The 26057-nt window shown below is 37.5% G+C and overlaps 2 protein-coding genes across 2 annotated transcripts in view; both read right to left on the minus strand.

Annotated features, from left to right (window-relative positions):
- LOC106869465 (uncharacterized) overlaps positions 1 to 21625 on the minus strand; it is a 75973-nt gene extending 54348 nt beyond the window's left edge. The window contains exon 1 of the mRNA XM_014915218.3: positions 20902 to 21625. The gene's annotated coding sequence lies outside the window, so the exon portion shown is untranslated. The remainder of the gene's footprint in view (positions 1 to 20901) is intronic.
- On the minus strand, positions 7176 to 20793 carry LOC149133752 (uncharacterized). Its single transcript, XM_089358717.1, has 3 exons — positions 20515 to 20793; positions 15030 to 15167; positions 7176 to 9591 (listed from the first exon to the last, which is right to left on the minus strand). Exons 1-3 carry the CDS (start codon positions 20531 to 20533, stop codon positions 9434 to 9436), a joined length of 315 nt encoding a protein of 104 aa, XP_089214843.1. The 5' UTR covers positions 20534 to 20793; the 3' UTR covers positions 7176 to 9433.
- Positions 21626 to 26057: the final 4432 nt, after the last annotated feature.

The following is a 26057-nucleotide window of genomic DNA, read 5'->3' on the forward strand; positions in this document are numbered from 1 at the left end:
TAAAAACGCCTACATCTACTTTGTGTAGATTCCTCAGGCTCTTTGGGAGAATATTAAAAAGCCGTGGCCCCCCCGAAACCCAGGCTGTTGCAGTAACTGATCCTGATGCTTGATGGCATACATACATACATAAATATATATATATATATATATATATATATATATATATATATATATATATATATATATACATATATATGCATACATATACACACATATATACACATAAATATATACATACATCATCATCATCGTTTAACGTCCGCTTTCCATGCTAGCATGGGTTGGACGATTTGACTGAGGACTGGTGAAACCGGATGGCAACACCAGGCTCCAATCTAATTTGGCAGAGTTTCTACAGCTGGATGCCCTTCCTAACGCCAACCACTCAGAGAGTGTAGTGGGTGCTTTTACGTGTCACCCGCACGAAAACGGCCACGCTCGAAATGGTGTCTTTTATGTGCCACCCGCACAAGCCAGTCCAGGGGCACTGGCAACGATCTTACTCGAAAATCCTACGGGAGCCAGTCAGGCGGTACTGGCAACGATCTTACTTGGCTTGCCGGGTCTTCTCACACACAGCACATTTCCAAAGGTCTCGGTCAGTAGTCATCGCCTCGGTGAGGCCCAATGTACGAAGGTCTTGCCTCACCACCTCAGCCCAGGTCTTCCTGGGCCTACCTCTTCCACGGGTTCCCTCAACTGTTAGGGTGTGGCACTTTTTCACGCAGCTATCCTCATCCATTCTCACCACATGTCCATACCAGCGCAATCGTCTCTCTTGCACACCACAACTGATGCTTCTAATGTTCAGCTTTTCTCTCAAGATACTTACACTCTGACGGGTATGCACACTGACATTACATATATATATATAATACATATACTTATATATATACATAAAAACATATAAGTATATACATACATAAATACATACATATATACACACACACATATATATATATATACACACATACATACAAATACTTAAGCGAGAATGGATGAGGAGAGCAGTGTGAAAAAGTTTCACACCCTAGCAGTTGAGGGAACCTGCGGTAGACCCAGGAAAACCTGGGATGAGATGGTGAGGCACTACCTTCGAACATTAGGCCTCACCAAGGCAATGACTAGTGACCCGGCAAGCCAAGTGAGACCATAACACGTGGCCTATGCTAGGGGTGTAACCAGTCCACTTATGCGTAACTCCACCCGTGCCAGTGGAGCGCTAAGAGCACCAACCGAGATGATCGCTGCCAGAGCAGCTGACTGGCTTCCGTGCCGGTGGCACGTAAAAAACACCATTTGAACGTGTCCATTACCAGCATTACCTTACTGGCACTTGTGCCAGTGGCACGTGAAAAAACATTTGAGTGAGGTCGTTGCCAGTACCGCCTGACTGGCCCTTGTGCTAGTGGTACGTAAAAGCACTCACTACACTCTCAGAGTGGTTGGCGATAGGAAGGGCATCCAACTGTAGAAAATCTGCCAGATCAGATTGGAGCCTGGTGCAGCCATCTGGTTTGCCAGTCCTCAATCAATTGTCCAACCCATGCTAGCATGGAAAGCAGACATTAAACGATGATGATGATGATGATGATATACATATACATACATAAATATATATATATGCATATACACAAACGTATACATACACACACACGTATACATATATATATATATATATATATAGGTATGTGTATGTGAGTGTGTGTGTGTGTATATATATATATATCAAGCTGGTGATCTAGCATGGCTGCAGTCAAATGACTGAAACAAGTAAAAGAGTGTATGTATGTATGTATGTATAGATAGATAGATAGATAGATATTGGCCTGCGCTCCTAGCCAGTGGGATAACATTTGAAAGCTAAAACCATGGAAAGCGCATGGTGACTAGCGATGTATAAAAGCATCTGATAGTTTGGTTGATCACATGGTATATGTGTGTGTATCATCATCATCGTTTAACGTCCGCTTTCCATGCTAGCATGGGTTGGACGATTTATATATATATATATATATATATATATATATATATAGATAGATAGATAGATACATTCATTGAATGTTGCAGCTTTTGCAGCTTTATAAAACATTTATGTGTAGCATATTGGAATATTTTGTAATTGAAAAGAAAAAAAAACCAAAGTTTGCCAAAAGAATATTTGTAAACATTACCAGATAAAATATTCATCTTACTAGTCTAATGTAACAGAAAATTTGTCATGATAAGTATGAAAGCTGGAAGCAGAAAATTTTATCACAACAATTGCTTTGCACCAAGACAAATACTAAAATTGAAACTGCAACTAAACATAGTTGAAAATAGCTTATTAGTTAGTTAAAAAAGGCAAAACAATATTTATTGCTGGAAAATTAATTAGATTGTGTGTTGTAAAAACAACTTAAGAAATATATCCAGAATAATAGATTTATCCAAGAATATTAATTTCTATTTTTTTTTTTTTTTTCATTTGGTAAAAAGAAAAAAAAAGTAGTGCCAATTAAACAACAGAGTACAACATTTTTAGTTTTCCTTTGGCGCTTGATGAATCAATGACTGTGTCTGACAATCCAGTGTTGTTATTGTTCAGTCAAGGAATTTAATGCCAACTTTGAAATGACAGAACTAACTAACTTCAGTAAACAGAATTTATGGAAAAACTGCTGGGAAAGAGATTTTTTTTAAAGAAATGAAACAACGAAATAGAATCTGATTTGGAAATGTCTGAAGAGATTGTGTGGTGTAGAAGAGGTTAATGTTGGGCAGTCATAGACAAACTGTGGATTGCAGGACTTTCTGGATGGCATGCCTAGCAAAAAAATTACTTTGTATTCTTTTAGCCATGTGCATGTCTCATGCAGCCCACGTCTCAGAGCTGGTTGCCTATGCTTAGTCTAGGATGTATCAAACTGACAGTATTTCACTACATCATTCATTGTGGAAATCTGTTGTGTGATGGAGAATAGAATAATCTCATACACTTGTCATTTGTTTTAGACATTTTGGGAAGAAACAGCAGCTGAATACAACAGTTTGCTTTACCAAAATGTTAAGATAGTTTAATAGAAGAAATAAGAATATTTCATAAATTTTTTTTTGTGATGGAGACTGACGTTTTTTTTGAATGAGAAAAATCATGTTTAACCACTTCTTAGAAACAACAAATAATTGTGCAAATTGGTATACTCAGCCAACTTAATGATAAAGCTTAATGAGTCGAACTTTACATTGTAGTGGAAAAGTTTTCTGATATAAATTAATCTATTTCTCTCCTGCTGTGATAAAACACAGCCGTGAAGCAAATGCTTCATTTCCTTTCAGATTTGCTCAAGACATTCTCAACAGTTTGAAGCCCAAAGTTTCAACAATACTTTTCAGATCTCAAAAAAAAATACGAAAGCATTGAAAATCTTACAATATCCATTTAAATGCATTATCAAGGAACTTCCATCAGATTTCTGTCTTGAAGTTACAGACCTGCAGCCATATGATATGTTACAAAAGAAAAGTCAAATACAAATGGGGAAAACTTGACTGCTTTCTAAACGCCTCTGAGGCCTCTTATACTTCTCAAAATCCTTTGTTTCAGCATTTGGTACCATGTCTTAGGAAAAAAAACAAAATTTGTTTTCAAACGATGAAGTATATTCTTTTGTTGTTTCGGCACAAGGCTAGCAATTCTGATGGGGTGGGGTGGAGTTGCCTATATTGACCCCAGTTGCTCAACTGGTACTTATTTTTATCAACCCTGAGAGAAAGAAAGGCAAAGTCAAGCTTAGCAGAATTTGAACTCAGAATGTAAAGACAGACGAAATGTCACTAAGCATTTTGTCTGGTGTGCTAACAATTCTGCCACCTTTGAAAGATAAAGTCTATTAAAACTGTTTATAAGCCATTGTTGCCCAGTTGGTACTGGACATCAGTTTTCATTACAAGATTCACAAAATTTGAACAATTTGACGTTTTGATTCTTACCCCCCGATATATTTTGTGGTTCACATTGGTATATTGTGCATAAAAATCCATATAGCTATATGATGGAAAACAAAGAACACTGCTTGTATGACAGTGACACATGTTTACGACTATCACATGATGTCCAGACAAAGAAACAGTACCCTCCCCTCACACACACACACATATATATATAATGGACTTTTTTCAGCCAAATCTACTCACAAGGCTTTGATCAACCCAAGACTATAGAAGACACATGTGCAAGGTGACCCTCAGTGGGACTGAATGCCAAACCATGTGGTTGGAAAGTAAACTTCTTACTACACAACCATGCCAGTACATATGTGTGTGTGATTACAGATATCATCACGAGTTAACATCTGTTTTGCATGCTGGCATGGGTTGGAGACGGTTTGACATGGAACTGGCAAGGCCAGGATCCACACCAGGTTCCATTGTCTGATTTAGCATGGTTTCTACAGCTGGATGCCCTTCCTAACACCAAACACTTCACAAAGTGTTCTGGGTGCTTTTTATACGGCACCATTACTTGGGCCTCTTACGTGACCCCAGCACAAAGTTATGTGCAAGCATGTATGTGTGTAAATAGATATAGAGTGTGTATACAGAAGTTGTGCCAGGTAACTGTCAACATATTTTAGATCATAAAAAGAGATGACCAATCACTATGTTACATGGCATGTGCCAACCATATAATGCTCATTTCCCTTTCACATGTATCAACATCAACATGGCTGATTCCAACAGACGATACGAAAAGGCACACCTTGGGTCTACCTGTCAAACACAGCAACTTGTAGAGTGCCAGCTACTTGAATAGCTAAGAAATAGAGGCCTCTAGTAGAAATGTATCAACTGTGGCTGAAAGAAAGAAAGAAACATTCTTAGCTGTAAGAGATCGTAAAAGCAGTCATGTTTGTCCAGCAGGTCTAGAACATTGAACTGAAGAGTCCAACAGATATAGTTCTCAGCTCCCTAGTGTTTATTAGTCCTCCAGGGCATTACCAGTTTAAGGATGGATACCCCAGAGAGATTTTGCATTCTGAAAACTTAGCTCTCATCTCTGAATTAATCAGAGATTAACCCTTTAACATTAAGATTATTCTAACATAATGCTTATTTATTCACATTTTGTTGAATTAATTATACATTATTTTGTAGCTTCAAGATTTCAACGGTGTGTTTGCATATTTTAGAATGACATTGTAGAGTACACGAGAGATTGGATATGCTTTTATTCTTTTACAGGGTTCAGTCATTTGACTGCAGCCATACTGGAGCACGACCCTAAAGGGTTTTAGTCAAAGACATTGACTCCTGGACAGGTGCAGGCGTGGTTATGAGGTAAGAAGCTTGCTTCCCAAGCACATGGTTCTGGGTTTAGTACCTTGGGCATCTTCTAGTATAGCTTCAAGCCGACCAAAGCCTTGTGACCAGATATGGTAGACAAAAACTCAAAAAAAGCCCATTGTATGTATATATATATATATATTTACGTGTCTTTGTTTGTCACCTCACCATTGCTTGACAACCAATGTTGGTGTGTTTACATCTTCATAACTTAGCAGTTTGGCAAAAAAAAAAAAATTGATAGAATAAGAACTAGGCTTACAAAGACTAAATCTTGGGGTCAATTTCTTAGACTAAAAAACCCTTTAAGGCAGTGTTCCAGCATGGCTGCAGTCACACGACTGAAACAAATAAAACAATGAAAGAAAACATACACACACACACACACACATATATATATATATACACATACATGTATAAGGGGCAAACACACTGAAGCTAGTCTATAGATGCCAGACCAGCAAGGAGAAGCGGCTGACCTCCCCTGTTCGAAGGTTATAATGGACACAGGTTCGTGTGTCACATAGCTAGCTAGATGCAATGGCCTCTTGGAGCTAATCAACAGCAGCATTTGTCCTATTTTTGGGACTGCCATGTTGGCTTGGCGATAACTATTAATATCCAGTACCGCTGCCGTAGTCTCCTTTAGAGAGACTTAGAAATATTAATATCTCTATATACATATATAGCCAGGCTATCAAATGTTGTTATAGACTGCTGCACACAATGCACTTCCTTGCATTGATGTAGGACTTGAGTGATGTCATCTTGCTGACTTGGAAGATAGGCCAATATTTACCCTGAATGGAATATTAGTCCATGACAGTGTTACCTGTTGACAGCTGAGTGGACAAGAGCAATGTGTAATGAAGGGTTTCGTTAAAGAACCCAATGCACTGTGGACCCTGGGTATTGAAACAAACATCTCAAGATCATGAGCCACAACACCACATATCCATATGCATAGAGATGTGGAAGGCAATGGCAGTAAAAAAAAACAAAAAAACCTGTGTGTTAATTATATTGGCATGATGACTCTCCCTAGACACAACAAAATTTGTTTCAACACACAAGTTCACATAAAGAATCTTGCAAACCAGATACAAAAATGAAGCAAAATAAGTGTCAAAATTCTGGAATCACTACAACCATGTGAAGTACTTGAAAACAGTGACCCAACATGGTCACAGTCCAACGGTTGAAAGAAGTAAAATTATACTCCAGCCTTACATTAGAGGGAAAGACAGACCTTTGGTAGCATGCCGTGAATCCAGATAGAGAGAATCAGGGATCATTAAGGCCACCTTTTGAAGCAGCACTTTTAAGTTTGAGAACTGAATGTTGCCAATCTGAGAAGCAGTCACCCTTGTATTCTACACTTTACATGTTTTGCTTCATATATGTATCTATTACTCTTTCTCTCTCTCTCACTCTGTCTTCTAACTCTCTCCCACTGGGATGGCCAAGTATTTCCCCTGTAGTAAGACAACTATCTATCCTACCATACCAGCATTTCTCAACCGGGGTTCCCTGGAACCCTAGGATTCTGTAAGAAAGAGTGAGATAAGCTAATTTCTTGACTATTATATATATATCGAAACGTCGAGTTAGAATAGAGGCAGCTGATGAATAATTCCAAATGGCTATCTGTTTTCCTATGTGTTCGTTCCGTTATCTGTAGTTCATTGTTCTAACATCCTGTACCCTGATATGCATCTATATACACATGTAGATGAAAGTATATACATATATGTGTGTATACATGCATATATATATTTTTTGTATTATATATATATATATATATATATTTACCACGTGAACTACGATGAAAAAATATGAGAAAGATATGGTGTTGTGCAGGGGTTCCTTGAGACATGTATTTTAAGGGTTACGCAATGGTAAAAAGGTTAAGAGACACTGCTCTAACCTAGCACACAGTCACTTCCCTTGATTCCACTTTCTCTTTCAACTAAGAGATCTTTGCCTTACAAGTTAGTTACTCGGCAACCCCACTGGTGCCATGTAAAAAGCATACTGTACACTCTGTAATGTGGTTGGTGTTAGGAAAGGCATCCAGCCATAAAACAAAAAAAAGCCAAAAGAGACAATTTGGAGCCTGGTCCAGCCGGTAAACCTTCTGGCTTGCCAGCTCACATCAAAAACCATCCATCCCATATCAGCATGAAAAGCAGACATTAAATGATGAGAATGATGACTGAATGTATGCCAGTTGTGTTCAAGTATGTGCTTAACACCCAAAGTTGTTTCAAGTTGTAGTTCAGTATTAGTTAAGCCTTTAAGACAGATCTATGATTGACAGTCTTTCTAGCAATGACAATCCCATCCTATTTTTACACATAGTATAACTACGATTACATTATCTAAAATGTCCTTTATTTTAGAGGATAGGGTGTAATTTGCTCTTTTGAGAGATTTCAGCTGCTATTTCTAGCATGTCAAACGACTCAGTAGAGAATCCCGCTTTGGTCTATTTTACCAGTGGATGGATATGTTGTAAGTACTATTTAGAACATAAACATCCGACAACTGCTACATGTACATCACAGCCTTTGATTATTATGATTTTCCTGCATAGGTCGTCTCATTATCATGGAAATACATTGCAGTCAATTACGATATGCTGAACCAGTCACAATGGAACGGGAGACAGACGACTGAGGGTTTGTGGTCCATGGTTGAATACAGGTACTGCTTCACTTTCCCATACAAAAGAAAATTAATTCAGCACTAAAAGACACGCACTCAATTTTACAGTGCTGCCAATTCTGAGAGCAACATACTATGTTTTTACCTTTATTAGACTGCACCACCTCAAACTTTTTTAGTTGAACGAATCAATCCCCAGTATTCATTTTTGTTTTAAGCCTGGTACTTATTAAATTGTTCTTTTTAGCTGAACTGTTATGTTATGGGAACATAAACACCAACACTGGCTGTCAAGCAGTAATGATGGACAAGCATGAAGACACAAACACACATGTGTATATACAGACACAACAGGCTTTTTTTTTTCAGTTTACCTCAACCAAATCCACTTACAAGGATTTGGTTGGCCCTACCCTATAGTAGAAGACACTTGCCCAAGGTGCTATGCAGTGGGACTGAACCAAAAACTATCCATGTGCTTATTCTTCCTATCTTAACATAAAGTACAAATTAACAGCTAGGTAGGTAGACCTGGCCACTTGAGCATTAAATATCTTATTCACTAAGACAGTATAGTCTCAGTGACATGCATGCAGTTTATTATGAAGCACAAGATATTGGTTATGTGAAAAATGAATCCAACACAGGTCAGATGTATTACATGATAAATTCATTATATAGCTTATAGATGACAAATTAGTCTTTTCCCAGTGAGGTAACAACACACAATTCTTAAATAATTAAATATAGTTGATTAGCTTCTAAGTTACTTCAAGATTACATATCAGTTTAGTGTTTTGGAGAAATTTCAACAGTAAGCTATTGACGATTCATCACCATTTATCATCCATTTTCCTTGCTGACAATGGGTTGGATGACTTTACAGGAGGTGACAAGGTCAGGAACTGGCAAAGCCAGAAGCTACATCAGGTTCCATTGTCTGTTTTGGCATGGTTTCTACAGCTGGATGCCCTAACACTAACCACTTTACAGAGTATACTGAGTGCTTCTTACGTGGAACCATCACCAGTGCTTTTTACATGGCACCAGGACCAGCACCAACAGGGTCACTATGTACTCAGCAGTCCCCATCCATTTTTGGACAATAGACTAGCATTATGCAAGACAATTTTTCCAAGGGCCAAAATATCACATGCATAACAAAACACAAAGTGCATAATATATATATATATATAAAATGCAAATGTAATTATAACATTGTATATTATGCACTTTATTGCTACTATTATTACATTTTAATATGCATTATAATACAAAATTTAAAAATTCATCTTTTCTGTGCAACCGGGTACTGGTCAGCAGCCTGATGGTTGGAGACCACTTGCTCTAAGTCATTTAAATAAACTTGCAGATTTGAAAAGCATTGGATAGAATGGAACTGTGGCATTTTTTCCCAAATTTCTGCTCTCTGAGATCAAATCCTGTTAAAGTCAACTTTGCCTTTTATCCTTTCAGAGTTGATACAGTAAAGTCCAGGGTCGTGGATAAGTGAATTTCTTAGAACAGAGGAGAGGATGTTTTGCCATATCTGTTCCAGCTCTGTGTTCTTAGTTGAAAACCTGTCTCCTATAACTGGATGCAAAAAGAAAAAGAACAGTGACACACTGTCAAGAACAGCCATCCACCTATAAAACCAGCAATGCAAAAACCAATGAAAACATAAGTTACTTGGTTCGTCCAACAGTTTTGCTGCTACTGTGACATGTCATGTTTCATCTAAACTACAAAACACAAAGATCACCATTTCATATGCACTTTTCCATGCTGGTATGGGTTGGGTGTGTCATCAGTTTGAGTTAATTTAGTAACACCAAAGAACTAACTTGAACTGATGACTTGTCCAACCCATATCAATATGGAAAAGCAAACATTGATGTTCAACCTATGATCAAAAGGTATTGTAACCATCACCATCTTGTCTCACTCTTTTCAAGATGGTAGAGTGTAATTTAAGGAAGATTTAGTTTACTATTCCTAGCAGTACAGTGACCACCTTTAAAAAGAATTTAAGATCAAAATATAAAATGATTGCCTCTGTGCTACTGATAACTCCTTCCCATTTACATTTTAGCCAGACGAATCAGACAGTGCTGTAGCTGGAACGCTTTCAGAATTAAGGTGACCTATCACTCTCTTTTTTCTTGCATCAAGTGTATTTGAGAGCTTAAGTGAATAAAAATACGCTCTCATTAAAGACAAAGTAGTCTAGGATTAATAAAGCCCATAGATACCAAATAAGCAATAACAAAATATTATGTATTACGTTTTTAGGTAAGGTACTTCATTTCGTATTGTTCTAGTTGACTCAGCTGAAAGTGAAACGCATTTACTACATAATGGCAATTTTACAGACTGTTAAGCCAAAATCTTCCCAATGCAAGACATCAGTAATCCTTGATGGCACAGTGGATGATGCTGATGATATTGTCAGAAGACTGGTACATTGTGTAAAAGAAAAAGGAAACAAACCTTCCTTTTTCATCTAAGGAAATTTATAAAATTTATGATTGCCAAATATTCTCTGAATATAACCTAAATTTTTACAATCTGACAAGTCAATATGTCATAAAGGCTATTCAGGTTATGGAACATATCTCGTTAAATTTTATTAGAGCTAAACAATTAGTTCCCTCACTTCTCTTGGTTCCACTCCTCCTTCAGCTGAGAGGTCTTTGCCTTCCAAGCTAGTTGGCGACCACGTGGGTACTGGTGCCACATAAAAAGCACCCAGTACACTGTGTAAAGTAGTTGGCATTAGGAAAGGTATACAGCCATAGAAACCATGCCAGAACAGACAATTGGAGCCTAGTGGAATTCTCAGGCTTGCCAGCGCCTGTCAAACTGTCCAACCTAAGCCAGCATGGAAAACAGACATCAGACAATGAATAGCAACATAGATATTGTGTATGATATCAATCCTATAGTGTAGAAAGCTTGACTACATGAGACTAGCTTTTGTTTAAAAAAAAAAAACAGCAATGGAATAGTAGACACTGTCTTTCTTTCCAATTTGTCATGATGTTCAACATTTCCAGAAAGCTTGCAGAGTCAGACACACCAGATCCTAATCTCAATTAACTATCTTGGCTTTTATTCTTTGTTACATGAGAATGCTCTTTCTCAAGAGGGAGATTATTTCCACAGCAGAGTTAGTGAAATTATTTTAATAAATCTGCTATACTTATGAACATCAATATTTAACCCGTTAGCAATAAAGAGACCATACCTGGCCCCAAATGTGCTGTTTTATATTCAAACTTGCTAGATCCAGCCTCTCACACCTACCCTACATCATCATTTAAAGTCCATTTTCCATGCTGGCTTGGGTTGGACAGTTTGACAGGAGCTGCACCAGGTTCTAATTGTCTGCTTTGGCATGGTTTCTATGGCTAGATGCCCTTCCTAATGCAAACCACTTTACAGAGCATACTGAGTGCTTTTTATGTGACACCATCACAGGAGCTTTTTACATGGCATCAGCACCAGTGCTTTTTATATGGCGCCAGTACAGGCGCATGGCATTCTAAAAATAAATCACATCATCAAAATCTCAAAGCTACAAGATAATGCATGATTAATTAAAAACAAAGCATTACAATTGACAGAATAATCTGAATGCTAAAGGGTTTAAGAAAACGGTCAAGTTGAGACTTCATCTGTAATTTATTATTTTGCAGTTCAATAGTTTCTTTCTTCTGAAATGACATCAAATGTTGAGATACTGTCTTCTGTAATGTGTCATGTATCACATGGTGGGTGAGTTCTTCCTAAAACTGGAAACTCAGCTGTACAATTAGTCGTTGAATAAAGTCTTCAGTATACAGACCATTTACTATTATTTCTAACTAGCCTAAAAGCTGCACTCTGTGCGGACTTTTAAGCTAGCTCCTGTGGAGGCTAACTGGGCCTGCAGCCCAAAATTGAAGAGAGCGATAATAATAAAACATTTATTGGTACCCTACCAATATGGTATTACTTTAAATTGAGTTTAAATGAAAAATTTCTAAGTTCACAAATAATTTTGGGAGTTAAAATTTGAGTTTTCAACTCTTAGCATATAGCAAATCCTCATCCAGACCTGATCCTAATACTGGATGTTCAAGAACCAAATGAAGGACAGATTTTCAATCCCGGAATCATCCTGATACCCCAAAAAGTATATGTCTATGTAGACTGAGATACAGGGGTCCTGGATGGACATATAGACAAAATTTCATGTTTATTACTATAGATAACAGCTATTACAAACAATATTGTCAGGGTAGGAGGCAGGGTGAAAGCCATGTGTTCCATTTGGAAGAGTCTCACCACCTAGTCCTCAACTTTTAAATGCATAATAAAATATATTACACAGCCATAGACAAGTGAACAGACATGTAATCCAGGAATTCAGAAATGTAGTTGCTGTTGGTCAACCCTTTGATATTACTTGGTAAACACTTTAATGTGATGTTGTCATCAGGTATAGAGTGATTTTACTAAAGTCTATACTTTACAAATGTTTATCTTTGTTAGGTTTGTCTCCAGATAAATCTTTATTAAATAATATTAAGCAGAATAGTATATCCGACTAGGGCCTACAAGAGAAATTCTACATGGCAAAACAAGACTACTTTTGGGACCGGGAAGTGGAGTTCCTTTCAAAATTCAAGAAGACGTTGAAATCATTTATTTATTTGCTTTTGAGGAGGAGGCCAGTCATGGCCTCCTCCTCATGGGTCCCTCCTTAGTTCTCTAGACCCCTGACTAATATAACAGCTGATCCTTGCTCTTACAGACCTTACATTTGACTCAAGTGTGTGGAAGAACAACTGATAGTTAGAACAAAGTTTATCACCGATGAACATTGTTTTAACAATCTAGGGTGAAATCATTCAGAAAATCAATAAAACCTCTAATTAAAAATGGGCATTTAGACATGTGAATTAGATCTTTAATAATTCTGGCCTTTGATTGCCACTATCCAGATACAAAATCAAGCAGATAAATCAGAGAAAATCAGACAACATAAGATCAGTTCTCATATAGAGATCTATAAAGCAGTCATGGGCAAACTGTGATCTATGGGTCCTTAACTAGTGCAGCCCACCTGATGATGAACCATGTCTCCTATGGCCCACCTCTTGATAAAGGTTGCCCATGCCTGCTGTAAAGTATTCACCAAAGTACAACATCAAGTATCTGCCCTTCTCTTCATAGTTTACTAAATTCTTTCTACAGCCTCTTTATTGTAAACCTTCCATTATCATATTTCTGTTGAAATATGCTGCTTTTGTGTTAGTATATTTTAAATAAAGAAGCATTTAGTAAAAGAACTTTGTCACTATTAATGCTTTGGAGACAAGCGCTTCATCTGGAGTTTCAGTGCCAAGAAGACAGAGCCCTTTTCACAAGCCCTATGGAGGGCATGTACTTGTTTTTCAAAAAGAATTATAGAAATAAAGTAATTACTTTACATATATAAGACTATATATATTCTTGTAGGAAATTGAATGAACTAACACAATTTTCTTCATCATTCGACTTTTCAGTCGATAAACCAGCCCTATCATCTCCTAAGGGTTAAACGACTGTTTGAAACATTAACATGAAGATCCTTGAAGGAAGGTTTTAATTTAGATTGCTTTAATTTAGAAACATTGTATCGTAAAACTAGGAATGGTTTCAGGCAGGTTGATATCAAAAGGTCAATCAAAAGGAAGATTCCAAAAATTACTTTTGGTAACATTCACACAACATTTAAGCATATCTCTTAAAGTTATTAGATATAGAACCATGAGTAGCAAGAAATATAATCTGGACAAATATGTTTATGAGAAAGGACTGCAGACATTTTCAGAACTAGAGGGGAAAAAATTGAATAATCTTCAATAAACTTTACAAGAATTTATTTAACAACCGAGTAAAAGCTTCTAAAGTTCCTTTAATGGAATTTGAGAGAAGTTTCATATAATGGGTAATTTCAAAAACTATAACACTATATATGTGCACATGAAGCAGCTGTTTTTGCATGTGTTGTTCCCAAAGGTTTCTGAACAAAAGAAAATAACGGTAAGTGTTTCCTTCAAACTTTCATTTCATATTTCATAAGACAGTTGATATTCAAAAGAAAACCGGGCTCAGTTTATTGGCTAATCATTGGAAACAAGCAATTCTGAGTACTGGAAATGGAAGCCTTTCAGTTATGATGTATTAAAGAATACTCTACATCTGTATTGAGTCCTGTAAATCATTGCTTCTAGTGATCAACAGAGATTTATATAAGGAATTGCACAAGATATTTGGAAAATAGAAAAGATAATCTAGTTTAGTGGTTTTAGAAGGATAACTAAGGCTATGATCAATGTATCAATTTGTTATATAGACCTCTGTAGACTAAAGCATTGCTGAAGAGGTTATTCACATAACACAGAAATAAATGTAAGCAATATGATGAAGATGTCTAACAAAAGATTAAGTAGTTTGATATTAACAGTTACTTGATCATTTAAAGACATTAACACAATTTTAATACTACAACAAATATTAACTCTTGTGGTTTCTGTCAGTGGTATTGTTTAGCAAAACCAACTTTGCCTTTCACATTTCATACTTCTGAGGTCAATAAAAACAAAACAAAAAAAAAATACCAATTCAGGACTAGCAATGTTTAAGGATTCCTGCAACATATAATACAACTTCTTAAGCTTTTACCATCAAAACTTACAAAAATATTTTAAGTAAAATACGAAATTAAAATTTCCAAGAGATTATATAAAACTAGTAGCTGTTTTTGATAGGACACAAGATTATCAAAAACCAGTATTTTTTTTTCCACTTTAGTAATTCTTAATCATAGCCAAACACTGGCAGCCTGATTTAGCACAATTCAAAACATCCAAAAGGTGAAAAATATGGAAAAGAAATAAAGAACTGAAGACCTGGTTTTAAATTATTGTACACTATAATAATATCATCAGAGAAATATTCAATACACACTTATCACAAACAGAGTAAAAAGGGATCGCTACCTGGGTAATGACTGCAGAAAATCAGGGAGTTGGATATTAACCTGGAGTTCTTTAGATCAGTAGTCACAGTAAAGATTTGCAGAAAAAAAAAACAGAGAACAGTTACAGTCCAATAGAGTAGTGCTGCTATATCTTGAGCTGGTGAAAAAGAAAAAAAAGAGAGAAAAAGTAATTATTATAAATTTATTACCAGTACTAAGCTTAATGTAAAATGATTTATAAACATAAACCAAAATTTTAAGACTATCTTTGAGATAAAGGAGATTGGTGTATATTTTTGCTTTTAGGTACACCAGAAACAAGTGTCTGTTGACAGTAAGGATTATATGTAAATACATAATGTATTGTTCTGTTATTAGAGGGATCAACAAAAATGAAAAAAAAAAAAAGATCCCATCCAGTGAGAGATAAATATTTAATATTCACAGGAATTTAAATGCAAGCTGGTATATATTTCCTGAAACTTACAGTGGGTCATACATAAATCCTGTGTGTCTTAAACAGAATATATATTATCATTAGTCCATGTGCCATTGTTGATAATGACCAAGGACATCACATGGTGGAAGTAGATAGCACACAGTATGTCTGGCTTATGATCAATACGTTTGATGCACTCTCAGAAGGCTCTACCGCAGGTTGAGTCCTGGTGGTCTGCTAGGACTGAAGGCAAGAAGTTGGCTCAGAACTTGCAGTTCATATTTTCTCAGTATGTGTGTGTATATATATGTCCATGTTTGTTTATATATATATGTATGTATATATATATATATATATACACACCATCATTGTTTAACATCTGTTTTCCATGGGATGGACAGTTTGACTGAAGACTGGCAAGCCAGGAGGTTGCACCAGGTTACAATCTGATCTGGCAAGGTTTCTACAGTTGGATGGCCCTTCCTAACACCAACCACTCCGAGAGTGTAGTGGGTGCTTTTTACGTGCCACTGGCACAGGAGCCGGTCAAGTGGCACTAGCATCAGCCATGGGCTTTTTACATGCTATTGCACAGGAACCAGTTGGAGCGGGGGACTGGCATTGACCTATTTGGGATGGTGCTTGGCGGCACTGACATCAACCCACGCATAAATGTGCCACCAGCAAGGGAGCTAGTCAGGCAGCTCTGGCATCGTCCAGAACTACAATTTCCATTTTCATTTCAATTTCATTGAGATTGCGATTTTGATTTTTAATTTTCCTTGACTCAATAGGTCTCCTCAACAATATGGACAGCATTCATGATGTGAAAACGACGCCGACATTACTCTCGGATCACAACATATGTTTGGGCCAAAAGTAGCGAGAGACATACAGCCTAGAAGAAGCACCCAAAATCGCTCCAATCTGAACTTCCACAAAGCAGACTGGAAATCAATCCAAAATGAGATCCTCAGACAGGACTGGCTGAAATGTCACTCCACACCAGACATTGGCATGAAACTAGAATATTTCATGTCTGTTGTGCAAGTCATATGCCAGAAATATGTCTCAGAGCACAAGGCCAAAACAAATAGGAACAAGATTCCAAGGGAGAGGAAGATCCTTATGAGACGACGGACGAAGGTTGCAAATCGACTCAACCAGCATCCCAAAAGTAGTGAAAGGTCCTGCCTAAAAACAACACTGATGGAGATTGAAAAATGGCTGCAACAATCCTATGTAAGGGAGAGAGCAGACAAAGAAGTCTGGGTTATAAAAAACATCAAGTCAAACCCAAAGGCCTTCTTTCATTACATGAAAGAAACAGTCTCCCTACGCTGCAAGATAGGACCCTTCTTCCAAAAGGATGGCTCCCTCACAGACAATCCAACCAGGATCAGTGAGGTGCTGAATGACCAGTTCAAAAGTGTCTTTACCACCTGGTTAGAACACAGACAAGTGAACGAACAAGTGGACTTCTTTGCTGCCTCACCTATAACCAGCGAGGTAGTTATGATGGAATAAATCGACATTAGCGAAGAAGATATACTACGAGCCAGAGATGAGGTGGATGCAAACTCAACTGCTGGTCCTGATGGTTTCCCAGCAATCCTCCTCAAATCGTGTAAGCATGCCCTTGCAAAACCCCTCCAGATTCTCTTCCAGAACATTCTTGCAAATGGCAGACTGCCAAGCAAGCTGAAGGAGGGAATAATATGCCCAATCTATAAAGGAGGGAGCAGAGCAGATGCCAAAAACTATAGGCCTATCTCTCTGACTTCACACATCAGCAAAGTCATGGAACAGATAGTCAGAGAGAAACTAATCGCATTCCTTGAAGAAAATAACTTGCTGAGTGATACCAAGCATGGCTTTCGACCAGGTAGGAGCTGCCTTACTCAGCTCTTACAACATTATGACTGGGTGTTGAGGCAGTTACTCAAAAACTCAAATGTGGACATAATATACCTTGATTTTGCAAAAGCTTTTGACAAAGTGGATCATGGTGTGATATGTCACAAACTGTATGATCTCAGCATAGCTGGAAAGCTTGGAGAGTGGTTAAATGGTTTTCTGAAAGATAGAAGTAAGGCAGTAGTCGCCAATGGAGCCACCTCAATGAAAACACAAATAGTGAGCGATGTTCCACAGGGTATTGTCTTGGGACCATTGCTTTTTATAGTGGACCACTCAGATATGCCCTCAACTGCCCAGATAGCAACCCTTGCAAGCTACGCAGACAATACGAAAGTCTCACAGAAAATACAGAACCCCAGCGATGTTGCACATCTGCAGCAGGAGATGCACTCAATTTACAGATGGGCTGAGGATAATAATATGCACTTTAATACTGAAAAATTCCAAGCCCTGCACTACCAGCATCCAAAACTGAATACGAAACTTACAGGGTCCACAGGGAATTTCAATCCTAGAGCCTAAATCAGTGAGGGACCTGGGTATTGACACGAGTGATGATACCTCTTTCCAAGTGCACATTACCAGGATGGCAACAAAGTGCAGACAACTGGCTGGATGGATCCTGAGAACATTCAGAACCGAGATAAAGAAACCATGATGGTCCTATATAGAGTACATTTGTCCTCAGCCACCTGGATTACTGCTCCCAGCTATGGTCACCCAACTGTAAAATTAACAGCAGAGCTTGAAGCAATCCAGTGAAGCTTCACAAAGATCGTCTCTTTGCAACTTCTCAGCTACTGGGAAAGGCTGAAACAGCTAAGACTCTACTCCCTGGAGCGAAGGTGAGAGAGGTATGCAGTACTATACATCTGGAAGGAATTGTGCCAAATTTTGGCATTGAAAGTTACACCAATACCAGAACGGGTTGAGACTGCATAGTGCCAAAGGTCCCAGCAATGCAATCGCACTCGAGGACCAGTTATTGCAACAGCCTGGGTTTCAGGGGTCCAAAGCTTTTTAATATTCTACAAAAGAGCATGTGGAACCTGCACAAAGTAGATGTAAGCATTTTTAAATCAAGGCTGGACCACTTCCTGCTGAGAGTCCAAAGAGGAACCTACATCACAGCAAGAGGTGCAAATGGGGGTAGCTACATCTAACTCAATTCTTCACCAAGCACCACATATTGGAGGAGGCTCTCAGTAGCAAAACGGCGGTGCATCAGCATGGCCGCAGACCTGAGCTGAAACTACAGAGAGAAAAAATATACACACACACACACATATATATATATATAAAATATATATACATACAAATATACATAGACATATATAAACAAATATATATATATATGCATATACATATGTACACTTATACATACACATATATACACACATATATATATACATATATACATAAATATATATACACACATATATATATATATATATATATATATACACACACATATATATATATATACATGTACATATATCCAAATATTATTATTATTACCTGACTGCCAAAGAAAGGGCAGTGTTAAAGTGTGCAATGTAAACAGTATCTATCAACAATTGTATATTGTATACGCTTGTAAACTATATACACCACCACCACTACAAGACAATATTTGTGTTTGATAAAAAAAAAATAATAACTAGGACGATAACAGTTTTATAAAAGAAAAAAACAGTAACAAGAAAATTCTCATCTGTAATAGAATATGTATACAAAAATTGAATTACTTTCAACAAAATATATACATGATTAAGCTTATGAGCAATAATCAGCGAAGAATACAAATGTTTCTAGCATCAGTTGCTAAGTTAGATTATGTAAATAACAACGAAACGGTGCCAATGCAATAGAATGTCCGACAAAGTTGGCTGGCGAATGAGATCCATTGCTATTTCTTGAACTAAGGAGCAGGACAGAATGATTAAAACCTACACTGCAAAGATTGAAGAAAATATAAAAAAAAGGCCAAAGTGTCCACTCTGGTACCATCACCACCAGCATTCACAACTCCATCATGGAGCCAATGAAATCACTATGCGACCGCTTGACCTCTAGAAATAATAGCCAGATACAATTTTAAGTGTGGAAAGGGACAGGGTCACTATGTCTTGAACATTAACGCAGAACTAAACAATAGCTAATACCAAATCTCATTCATCAAATGAGAGAGAGCCTTTTCGTGGTCAATCGAATAGCAGGAAATAGCAGTTAAAGCTTCCTCAAATCACACTCTGTTAAATATGAGAAAGAATACATTAAATAATATAATCCTACATACTCCTAAAAAGACGAAGTGGACATAGTTGGAATGATTTGGGACTAAACATCAACCAATCCACTCAAAGCTACATCCAAAAGCCAGTCCATAGAAATGTATACACGTAGTCTATAATTTATGGACATCACATGTTATGGCGAGAATAAATAAATAACTGAAAAAATGCTAAATAAATAGAAACATAACGATAGGTAAGCTGTCATCATGGATGTGATGAAACGAAATGTGATTTTATTTTTAAGTAAACAGAAGTTAGAAGCTTGTGTATCACGTTTTCAGTTCTAAATATGGGATACACTGAACATGTTGAAACGTTCTATGAATGAGATATAATAAAATAGATATGATAAAATACATAAACAAACAGGTGTAAAAAAAAGCTTTGATGTCGCTAAAGTGAAGAAGGAAGATATTTGAAATTTACGACTCGTACATTTGGGCCCATCAAAACATGTGGGAAGAGAAATACGAATTCAAATGTCCCAACTTAAGTAGAAAGTACGTGAGTACAGCATGTGGTGTGTGTGTTTTGGTACAGTTTAAGACAGTAGCTAGACACTAATAATTCCAAACAGAGCATATAAATAAATATATATATATGTTTAGGCCTATATTCTGAGTAAAATATAACACAAGCGATATATATATATATATATACGTGTGTATGTATGAGAATGGTCGAAGTTAGAGGAAAATATTCATTCAAAACATAGTAGTTCGTAGCAAAAACAGTGTCAGGTGGAGATATTTCAGGGAAAGAAAAGAAGGGACTGACAAATGAAAAATAAAATAAAATGATAATAAAATAGATGCACCGATGAAACAAACCGAGGGATTACAACATACCATCCGCTGAAGAAACCATCCTTTACTCCTTTTTTACCATTATGCATACACTAAAAGTATCAATAAGTTAATTTAAATGATACACATAAATACGTTTAATATTTTTAATGCGCAATATATAAAACAGTTGGCCCGTTCTGCTTGTGTATATTTCTATACACTGGAATTAAGTTTTCCTCAACCCCGTCTGAAAATAATTCACAAGAAATCTATAAAATAGATATGTTAAATAAAAACTTCTTTTTTTCCAGTCAGTATTCGACTTTTTTTTCGTCATGAATGATTATAATTATAAATAATAATAATTATTATCATTACTAAATATTGTTTTGTAGCTTCAGCAATAAACAAGTGAAAGCATGAAATAAGCTTGAAAGGTCCACTTACATCAATTATTGATCATCATTACGAAAAAGTGTTAGAATTTCTTGTAAAAGTCGGGGTTTTTTTCTGTTTTGCTCTTTCGTGTGTATAATGCAAAAAAATATATATGTATATAATATATATATATATATATCTTTTCTTTTTTCTTTTGATCCCCTACTTCTTTTTTTTCTGTTTTTTTTTTTGCTTGGTATGAGACGGCTGAGAAATAGAAAATAAACGGTCGGGGGAAAAAAAAGATTGTGTCCGTCTTCAAACCCGAATAAACCAGGAAGGTTTAAAAATAAGGGGGGCGAAGAGAAACTCAAGTAAAGGAGATATAGCGATAATAAATGGGAGAGAGATAAGTGGACCGATAAATAAAAAGAGGTACAACAGCCATCAAAGATTTGTGTCAAGCCGAAATAACCAAAACAAGTCACTGGCCACCGATCTTACCCACAATGCATAGGTAAAGGTATTACTTCCGGAACGCCAGTGACCTCTTATAACAATGTTTTTTCTTTTATTGTTGTTGTTGATGTTTGTCGTTTATTTATTTGTTTATGTTGTTGTTGTTGTGTGTCAATCGTTATTTGTTTATGTTGTTGTTTGTCAATCGTTTATTCACATTGCTGCCGTTTGTCAGTCGTTTATTCATTTATTTATGTTGATGTTTGCCAGTTGTTTATTTATTTATGGGTTTCAGCCAAGTGGCTGTGGTCATGCTGGAGCACCACCGTGATGTTGATGTTTGTCAGTTATTTATTTATTTATTTATTCATATTGTTATTGATTATCAGCCGTTTATTTATTTATGTTGTTTACACTGATACACATGCACGCAGAAATATATTTATGTATCATCTGTAGGTACTACTAAAGCAGCACGGTCCCGAACGCGCAGTCGCGCGTCCGCGCTAGCTAGTCTTGAGTGGTCGATCCTAACCCTATCCCTAACCCTATCCCTAACCCGCATGTGCAAATGAATACGTGTTTAGGGTTAGGATCGACCGCTCACGACTAGCTAGCGCGACTGCGCGTTCGGGACCGTGCTGCTTTAGTAGTACCTCATCCGTATATGTCTTGTTGTTTAATAATTGAATAAATAATAATAGTGTGTTTGGTCGTTTAACTTTCATCTACAGTAATCGAGAAAAACAAAAAGGCGAAATTTGTTAATCGTCTCTAACTGTCCGTCATGTTATGCTTGTAATTTTCGACTGCATTCGTATATTTGGCAGTGTTTACAATACGTCATCCAAAATTTCACGTTGCTCTGGCAGAAGTGAGAGGCCGAGGGTTATACAACGGAATAGCGAAGTTGAGATTCATCTTCTCTAGCTATGAAATTATTAATTGCCAGGCAGGCCCCAAATTCATATCTTCTTAACTTAAAAGGCACTCCGTCAATTACGACGACGAGGGTTCCAGCTGATCTGATCAACGGAACAGCCTGCTTGGGAAATTAAGGTGCAAGTGGCTGAGCACTCCACAGACACGCTTACTCTTACTGTAAGGCTTCTGTTTATTGTGCTTTGGTAATATCCTTGCTCAAGTCACGGATGTCAAAGGAACTGTGTTGTATTTAAATGAAGACAGTTCTGTAGTGTGATAACTATTCCAAATCCCTTGAAAGTGATGGCGAAAAGTTGAGTTGCAGTGTGTTAGAGAGATTCAGCGTGACACAGAATGTGACATGGCTGATCCTTTGAAATACAGATACATTCTTGCCAGCCCAGTGAACTGAAGTAACGTAAAATGATGTGTCTTGCTCAAGGATACCACGTGAGTCGAACTCACGGTCTTGTGATTGTGAACCAAATACTCTATCCATGCACCTTCACTGTCATATGTAAACGTGCAGATATACTGTTTCTTAACATAAGCTCAAAGTTAAAAATTTGGGCAAGAGAGTATTCAGTTGATTAGTACTCCCCTACTACTTACTTCACTGGTTCTTTATTTTATCGACGCTGGAAAGATAAGGCTGAATGTGACAGGATTTGAATTACAAGCGTACTGATTTGGAAGAAATATCACAATGTGTTTTGTCTAACGCTTTAACAATTCGTCCTGTGATAAACATTAACTGTGATCAGCTACTTGCAGCTTTCTAGTTATCCACTAGCCTTACCTTTTTATCAATGCTACCGTGTGTTAAGTTACAAAACTATTTATCAGCTATCCATAAGTGGGGTTTCCTTTCTACTCGAGACGACCCTTATCAGCTATGTTCTCTTACCATGTTGTCAAATAACTATTATAGTATGTTTAGTCAGGGACAGTGGAGGCGCAATGGCCCAGTGGCTGGGAAGCAGACTCACGGTCATAGGATCGCGGTTTCGATTCCCAGGGAGTGTTTATTGAGCGAAAACACCTAAAAGCTCCACGAGGCTCCGGCAGGGGATGGTGGCGAACCCTGTTGTACTCTTTCACCACAACTTTCTCTCACTCTTTCTTCCTGTTTCTGTTGTACCTGTATTTCAAAAGGGTCAGCCTTGTCACAATGAGTCCCGCTGAATATCCCCGAAAACTACGTTAAGGGTACACGTGTCTGTGGAGTGCTCAGCCACTTGCATGTTAATTTCACGAGTAGGCTGTTCCATTGATCGGATCAACTGGAACCCTCGACGTCGTAAGCGACGGAGTGCCAACAACAAGTCAGGGACAATTTGGTTATTGCCATTTTAAACTCCCTAAGTCTGGTTTTGATGTGTCCATCCATTTTCTGTGCCTGCTATTCTTGGGAGGCTTGTGGAAATAGAGTCCACAGACACCTCCTCTATAGGGTCCTATCAAAAGCAACCATCATTAAATTTTTCTGCTGGATTCCAAAATGTGACTAACTGAAACTATGGATATTATCCAACTATTTCATTCCTGGTCTACCCTTAGTTCTTCTGCCAGTTGATTTGTCTTGTGATCCTTTTCTGTGGAATTTTAACGACTGGTTCGTTGAACTGGAACTGTGACCTCTCGATGCAGAGAAGTAATGGTTTGACCTGCTAACACCATCCCACCCTGATCTCTGAGCTTCTGAGTGACCCCATTTCAGTTGCTTGTATTCGCTATCATACACTTTCAGTCATTTCCCAACATGTATGACCATAGGTGAGGATAGGTGCAGGAACTGAACTGAAGATAGCTGGTTTGGTATTTTACTAACCTCTCCTCTTCTGAGGATTGAATGCTGAAGCTGGCACATTACTATAGCAGCTGGATCTGCAATTCCAGCATCCATTTTAGCCTTCTGCTTCCCATCATTCATGAATATGACCCAAAGACACTTCTCTACGTTCTCAGTGATGTTATACTGAGAAGACTTTCTGAAGAGGATCAATGTCTCATTCTTTGCAATACTTATTCTCAACCAAGTCTCGCAGCTCTCAGCTGTGAACTCATTTAGTGCATGCTAGCCATTACCTCCTGATAAGCCAAGTAGCACAACATTATCTGCAGATGTCAGCTTACAGATTATACACCCACTGATTGCGATAGCACTTCCACAACAGCTGTACATGTAAATCCAGTTCATAGAAATTATGAAAAGGAAAGGTGACAAAACAGCACCATTGAAGTTGAACGCCCATATTGAAAGGTCTCGACCTAGCACTATTTATCCAAACAAACACTTGAGTATTTGTGTAGGGACTTCATGGTAAATAAAGATTGGTTGCCCATTGATCTCAAACTCCTGCAAAACCCTCCACAGCACATCCTGGTTCATGGAGATATACTTTTGCACAAATTTGAGATCAATGGGCATTTTTTGGTTGCCTTGAAGTTTCTGTATGAATGGCCAAATGTTTGTATTTGGTTAAAAATGGTGCTAAATTAAAACCTTTCAACATGAGTGTTGGACTTCAGTAGGAGAGCAGGAGAATTAGCAAGTCTGATTGGATCTTTTTTAAAACGGGGGCCACATTTTTCATTAACGAAACACTTTGAAACTTGGAACACTGGTAGAATGTGTCATATAAAACATCTTTTTCTCTTAGTCTTCTTAAAAAAAAAAGAAATCCATAAATTATTCCATGTTAAAGTTGTCGTATTTCTGTAATTTCAACCAATCACTGACGTCCATTCAGCCGATATACATTAAGTGCCGACTACATAAACAAACGATTCTGAAACAATTAACCCTAACCCTAACCCTAACTCTAACCCTAACCCTAACCCGTTTTAAAAAAGATCCGTCTGATTTTGATGTGTTCTCAATGAGATATGGCTAACCATCAACAATTGTCGAAGGGTGTCAATTAGACAGCTGTCAAATTTATTTATTATTTTATTTTAAAGGCTGGATTTTGAAGAAAGGGCCTTGCTCATGGTCATCAAAGGCATTCCAAGACCAATTTGCTTAAAAGAGGAATGAGTACCTTACTGACTGTTTTGCCAGAAAGGTCGGTCAGCTCTTAGTTATTGCTATGTTACCTATACAAATTTGCTGCTCACACAGAAACTCTCATAGTAAGGTTTAAATCAGGTTTTGTCTAATATTATCCGTTTCTAATCTTGGCATGAGGTTTGCAATCTTGAGTGGTAGGGAAGTCAATTACATGGAATCCATTGCTCAACTGGTACTTATTTTATTGACTCCAAAAGTAAAAAAGACAAAGTTGATCTAAGTGGGATTTGAAATCAGAGCATAAAGACAGACACAATACTTCTAAGCATTTTATACAGTGTGCTAACAACTCTGCCAACTCAGGAGATTGTTTGCCTAATATTATTAGGACCACATGAAACTAAAAACATAAAGCAGTCAAGTAAATAGCAATTCTATAAATGTACTATCCTGCTTGCTAAGGCTTCTGTTTATTGTGCTTTGATAAGACCTTTGCTCAAGTTACTGATGCCAAAGGAACTGTGTTGTATTTAAATGAAGACAACTCTGTAATGATGATGATCATCATCATCGTTTAACGTCTGCTTTCTATGCTAGCATGGGTTGGATGATTTGACTGAGGCCTGGTGAACCAGGTGGCTACACCAGGCTCCAATCTGATTTGGCAGAGTTTCTACAGCTGGATGCCCTTCCTAACGCCAACCACTCAGAGAGTGTAGTGGTTGCTTTTACATGCCACCCGCACGAAGGCCAGTCAGGCGGTACTGACAACGGCCATGCTCAAAATGGTGTATTTTTACGTGCCACCTGCATAAAAGCCAGTCCAGCG

This window comes from Octopus bimaculoides, chromosome 10 (genome assembly GCF_046866305.1).
Source record: "Octopus bimaculoides isolate indiv1 chromosome 10, ASM4686630v1, whole genome shotgun sequence".
NCBI lineage: Eukaryota > Metazoa > Mollusca > Cephalopoda > Octopoda > Octopodidae > Octopus > Octopus bimaculoides.

Coding starts and splice junctions, on each gene's coding strand:
- LOC149133752 (XM_089358717.1), bottom strand. Junction 9,592..15,029: donor TTTCTGCAGTCATTACCCAG/GTAGCGATCCCT, acceptor TTTTGCATCCAG/TTATAGGAGACAGGTTTTCA.